The sequence below is a fragment of the Macrosteles quadrilineatus genome, unplaced genomic scaffold, assembly GCF_028750875.1.
Source record: "Macrosteles quadrilineatus isolate MER2022 unplaced genomic scaffold, UCM_ALF_1.0 Scaffold_3__2_contigs__length_128488019, whole genome shotgun sequence".
Taxonomy (NCBI): Eukaryota; Metazoa; Arthropoda; class Insecta; order Hemiptera; family Cicadellidae; genus Macrosteles; species Macrosteles quadrilineatus.
In genome coordinates, this window is record NW_026542596.1 from 58,579,779 (window position 1) to 58,586,027 (window position 6,249).

The window sequence follows — 6,249 nt, forward strand, 5'->3', positions numbered from 1 at the left end:
TATCTCACGTAATGAATCAGAAGTTTCTCTCAAGCTGAAGAAAAGTTCACGCAAGACACTGACAGACGACAACAGACGCATACGCATGTGTTAGCTGTCAGCTGAAAAGTTACCGGTCAGCTGAGCACAGCCTGCTTGAGTTCTTCGCTAAAATGACAACAAAAAAGAGACACATTGATATAGTGTACATTATACTGTAAAGCTATAATCAAGGCCAAACTAAAAAAACTTAAAAAAACGCCATGGACCGGAAATATTTACGGATAAACGACAAATTAGACAAACTCGTAGAGAAGAATATACCTAATGAAGACTTGGATAGGACCAGTACAGAACACAAATTCCAGAAGAGAGTCATTAAACTTACAGACATTCAATTCAGTGAAGAAATAACGAAAATACTGAACTACGGAATGAAGTACAATTTCGCAATTAAGAAGAAGGACGAAAACGAACTACTAGTTACTGGAGTTGAAAAAAATGTAAAATCACTCAGAGACGTAGACCATTATGCCGTTCGGAAGGAAGTGACTGCCAACGATTTCACCAGCCAAGGACCCATAGATCCCAGCAGAAATGAAGAACTTAAGACGTGCAACAAAATAAAGAAGAAACTGGAAGAGAATAGCTCAATCGTTGTGAAAGCAGACAAAAGCAACGCTATCGTAGTGCTCGGAAAATAAGAATATGGAAAGAAGACGGAAGATTTCATCAAAGAAAATAACTTCAAAGAGCTGAAAAAGGATCCAACGCAGAGGTATCAAAAAAGAGCTGTCCGACGTCGTGAAGAGATGCACCAGAGTGATTCACAAAGAATACCGACAGAAGATGAACATCCTAAATTCTTAGGTGCCCGTAATGAAAGGGATCCCAAAAATACACAAGAAGAATGTACCCATCAGACCCTTAGTTAACTTTAAATGCGCTCCTACCTACAATGTTTCAAAATTGTAAGCAAGTTAGCTCAGCAATGATTTAGAATTAGAATATGTATAATGGACCGATTTTTACAAACGACGTGTCAAAATAAGGTATTTTTTGTGTAGACGCCCCCTTTCACCAATTCCTGTAATAAAAATCCTCGGGCTTTGCCCCACAGAGTTGGAGTGTCTCCCATAAGATTAACATGGGGGAATCCAAATATTTAATTGTCCCCACTTATTTGAGAGAACGGCTGGGCGTAGAAACTTGGTAGAGGTGTCCAAAGAAAGATCTTGGTCTGTAGATGAGTTATCAAAAGAAAAACTAATCTAAATCCCTCAGGACTCTGCCCCAGAAGCCTTTAAAGATCCCTTTATAGAGTTGTTAATTACATTTTGGCCATGTGAATAATACTTTTTAATGAAACAGCTGTTCATTTTTCAGTAGTTTGCTGAGTATTTTATTTTCAAAAAATATAACATCCCATAATCAGTACTCGAGGTAACAATCTTTTTTTCAGAGGAAATTATATACAACCATTAAAATCTTTGTTGGTTGAAATATTGTAATTCACCTCCGACTCGTTCGATTTCAGTGATCTACATGTCAAATGGATGTCAATTGTTTACTAAGTGTTTTTTTTTTTTTGCAATACATACAACATATAATAATAATAACTCAATGGGTTGGTCAAAATTTAAACTTTTATTTTTGAAAAAATATTGTTTCTTTGGAGTGAAGATGAATAGATTGGCCTTAAAGTCCTTAAATACAGGGTGAATAAAAAGTCAAGACCCCCCCTCTAATATTTTTCCAAGTAAATATATAGAGATATCCTTTTGGTGGTCAAGCAATCTTAGCAGGAAGTTTCATTTTATCATTTTGAAATTTTTGAGTGTCCCCCCAAAAGGGGGGATTTGGGGGGCAACTCAAATATTTTAAATGTAAACCCCCTTCAAGTGACACCTCATTTTGAAGTGTTTACAAAAACTTAAAGAATGGTGAAAACTAGAGGTCGCTATCCCTTCTCTATCTAAAATGGTAGCCTGTCAAATGTTGTGGAAAATCAACGGTAAAATTGTTAATATTGGCTGCCATTTTGGATAGAGAAGAGATAGCGAGCTCTGGTTTTCACCATTCTTTAAGTTTTTGTAAACACTTCAAAATGAGGTGTCACTTGAAGGGGGTTTACATTTAAATTTTTTGAGTGTCCCCCAAAAGGGGGGATTCGGGGGACAACTAAAAATGTTTCAATAGAAACCCTTATCAAGTGACACCTCATTTTGAAGTGTTTAAACAAACTTAAAGAATGGTGAAAACCAGAGCTCGCTATCTCTTCTCTATCCAAAATGACAGCCAATATTAACAATTTTACCATTGATTTTCCACAACATTTGACAGAATACCATTTTAGATAGAGAAGGGATAGCGACCTCTAGTTTTCACCATTCTTTAAGTTTTTGTAAACACTTCAAAATGAGGTGTCACTTGAAGGGGGTTTACATTTAAAATATTTGAGTTGCCCCCCAAATCCCCCCTTTTGGGGGGACACTCAAAAATTTCAAAATGATAAAATGAAACTTCCTGCTAAGATTGCTTGACCACCAAAAGGATATCTCTGTATATTTACTTGGAAAAATATTAGAGGGGGGGGGGGGTCTTGACTTTTTATTCACCCTGTATAAATAGTTAACAGTTCAAATTAAATTTGATAATTTTACAAACATTTTAATACCAAAAACAGCCAGAGAGAAGTGCCGGATGGTCTCAGGAAAGATGTAACAATGTTATTGAACATATAAAATATCCTTATTTTTAATTAAAAACAATTAAAAAGTTATTTTCTAACGCTTTGTTCTGGCGTTACTCTTGGTCTAACAAAACATCCCATAGATGTATTCGATACAAAATTTAAAGCTCAACAATCTTTATAATTTATATTATAGTCATATTTTGAGTAATTAAGGCGCAAAATTGAAATAAAAATTAATATGTAATTATTTTTTTATAAATTATAAACTTTGAAAAGTAATACCGACCTTGAAACAAATTATATATGGTATTTCTGAGTAGGGAATTTAACCATAAACCTTTTAAAATAACATGCATTGCTCTACCTTAAATAGTTTTTTAATTACATTGGTTTAAGTAAAAGCTTACACTGAAATTTACGTTTCCCGCCATTTTCCAATATGGCGGCTGTTGCCCAAGGGTACCAAAAAAGTACCCGGTGGTTTTAGGTTCTACTTACCCTAGATATCACATATCAACAATAAAAAAAAACTTAATAGGACAAAACCAGGTTCGGGTCAATTCTGCCGGACTATTTTTTGTGATATTTCAGTCCAGGGAGATGAAAACCCGTCAGAATGCGGCTGTTCTATGCTCTTCAGCCTTAATCCGAGGGTTAATTAAGACGCATTTGCTGACAAACGCTATTCAAGAGATCGGAAGTTGGCATTTAATTTCCCACCTCGTTTCTACTTATAAGGCAGTTCTTTTAGTGAGGATGTTAACCTTGGATGAGGGTGGTGATTTGATCTCTGAAAGGGCAAAGAAAATAATAAGGGGAGTGGCTAAATAGAAAGGGTTTCGAGTTGATGAAATATAAAATGTTGTGACTGAGCTGCAATACCCCGTTTAGTCTTCAGTCTTCACTTTGTTTTAAATCAACGGAGCAAAAAGTTAGTTTTAAGTCTGTCTGTGCAGAAAAAAATCACCGTTGGTTTGGTTGTGTTTGGGCCGTTTCAAGGGAGTGGAGTGGAGTGTCGGTCATCAAGTTCAAAAAGTTCAAGTGTCAGTGTCGCCAGTCAGAGTCAGGTCAGGTTTGAACATGTATAATTAGTCTCGTTTGTTTGTAGTAAGAAAACAATAGTCTACTGTATTTGAACATTTCTCTGCTTAGTGCTTAGCTTAAGAGGCTTTAGAAACTGAAACTTGAGCATAATGAAGTTAGCTCCCCTTTTCATCAATTTCTAGCTTGTACTACTGTAAGGTAACTTATGTCATAAAATATTGCACACAACTCAAAATTGTCTGTCTTAACAAACAATCCACGTACATCTTGCCACAAAAAAATAAACATTGCTCATTATAGATTATAGCATTGTATTAGCAATCAATTATAATGGCAGCCCAAAATGGTCATACTAATTCTAATTTAATCGTGAATTATTTGCCCCAAACGTTTAGTGATCGAGATTTGTACAGAATGTTTTCAAGCATTGGACCAGTCAAAAGTTGTAGGGTCATGAAAGATTTCAAGACTGGCTACAGTTTTGGATATGGATTCGTAAACTACACAAAACCAGAAGATGCTGAACAGGCTATTAAGCAACTTAATGGTACAGAGATATTTAATAAGAGAATTAAAGTTTCTCATGCGAGACCTTCTAATAATGAAATCAAGGATACAAACCTGTATATCATGAACCTTCCAAGACACTATACCGATGCAGACCTGGAAGCACTCTTCAGTAAATATGGATCAATTGTACAAAAGAATCTTTTGTTTGATAAAATCACTGGTTTGCCTCGAGGAGTCGCCTTTGTTAGATACAGCCGAAGAGAGGAAGCCCAGGAAGCTATCAAACACTTGGACGGACAGATTCCTGAGGGTGGTTGTGATCGCTTGACCATCAAAGTTGCTGAGGAACACGGCAAACAGAAAGCAGCTTACCTTGCTGGATTTCATGCAGGTTACGCACGAAGCCGAGAAATTACAAGTTTGGTAGACGGTCTCCACCAGGTAATGTTCGGAGAAAATTGGCTACAAATTCAAGAAATGAATAAAAAAATTAATGAATCCCTAAAAAATAAACGAGGAAAGAAACGAGCAATTTGTTAACATTTTGTCATTCACCTCACCATAAAATTTATGTCAGTTTAAGATAAGGATATAGTCGTATTTTTGCTCAAGAGCATAGCCTAAAATAAAGTTTTAAGAAGATGTAGTTATAGGCTACAGATGTAGGATAAGTGATCGTGTGAACTTAACATGATGATAATCTTCGATACAAACAAGCAAATTAACTAAGGGTAGCTTAAAATTTTTAATGAGGATGGACTGTGTTGGATTAGGCCCTATATCGTTTTATGTATCAGTAAACAAACTATTTACTACTTTGAAGTTGTAGGCTAATGGAGAAATGTTTTCTAGATAGATGTTAGATTAATTTGTCCTAACACCTATTTACAGGTTTTGTACAAAACATTTTTCTTTACTAGATTATTTTTGTTTTATGAATAGGCCTAACAGTTTTTGTTGTGTATGTGAAGATAATTTTTTTAAAGATGTTTAGTTGATATTTTAGGTTTAAAAACCCTCGCCCACACAATGTAGGCATACTATTTTCAGATTTAATGGTTTCATTGGTTTGTATTAATTTTTACTTTTTGTAATGTGCAAGTGCACTTTTTTGTGTGTTTTTTTGTTAGTCTTTGTTACCTAAAAAAGATGTGTTTTACAAGAATAGCCTAGCTATAATTTTTTGGGTTTTATCTTCCGTTATCTTCACTAATTTTTTTGCTTATTGTATAGGTGGTACATGGTACCTACCATATAAAAAGGAATTAATATTATTTGTGTTTTGATTCTCATTACTGGTAACAAAAATTTTTTTGTTGGAGAGTTATTCTTAGCTACATTTTAAGTACAAAATTGTTAACAATTTCTTGTGTTTTTAAAACAAAATTAAATTGTTTCTTGTCTTTTCCGATTTATATTATGTGTGGTATAAAGTTGTAATTGAATAAATGTATTATGATTAAACTATAGGCCTACCTCAATATACCTCTCTTTACCTCATGCGAGAAATTCCTATGGGTGCCCTTGTTTTATCACCATATCCTTCCCTCATATATGGGTCAACACTCATCTCCATTCATACTTTGCTTAAAATACCTACTTTGTATGGTCACCATTTCATTGAAAAGTATCAAAGCATAGGTGGTGTCCCCATATGATGATAATAATAAGTAAAGTTTGGTTACTGGCTCTGGCTGGACAAAATCTGTTTATACATGTAGGCCTATACAAATATTTTATAAATGTTAAATTATAAAGAGATCGCGCATGTAGCGGAAACTTTTATTCTAAGAATTAGCATTTCAGTATATCAAGCATTTCAACTCAAATATCTTAAGTTGGAAGTTATTAATAGCAAAACGAATCCTTCACTATCAACTATATCCTATTTAACTCAATCAAACAGATTTCAAGTCTCTGTGGCAGAGTACAACCTATAATAAACTGTGAACTTGGTTGGAAATTAACAAGATAAGATAGGTGGATTCTTATAGAATGAAGACGTGTTTACACGTTCCAAT

At 34.6% G+C, this 6,249-nt stretch overlaps 1 protein-coding gene across 1 annotated transcript; it reads left to right on the plus strand.

Moving 5' to 3' along the window:
- Positions 1–3,736: 3,736 nt before the first annotated feature.
- LOC128989597 (protein sex-lethal-like) lies at positions 3,737–5,556 on the plus strand. Its single transcript, XM_054411529.1, has one exon. The coding sequence runs from the start codon at positions 4,049–4,051 to the stop codon at positions 4,766–4,768; it is 720 nt and encodes a 239-aa protein (XP_054267504.1). The 5' UTR covers positions 3,737–4,048; the 3' UTR covers positions 4,769–5,556.
- Positions 5,557–6,249: the final 693 nt, after the last annotated feature.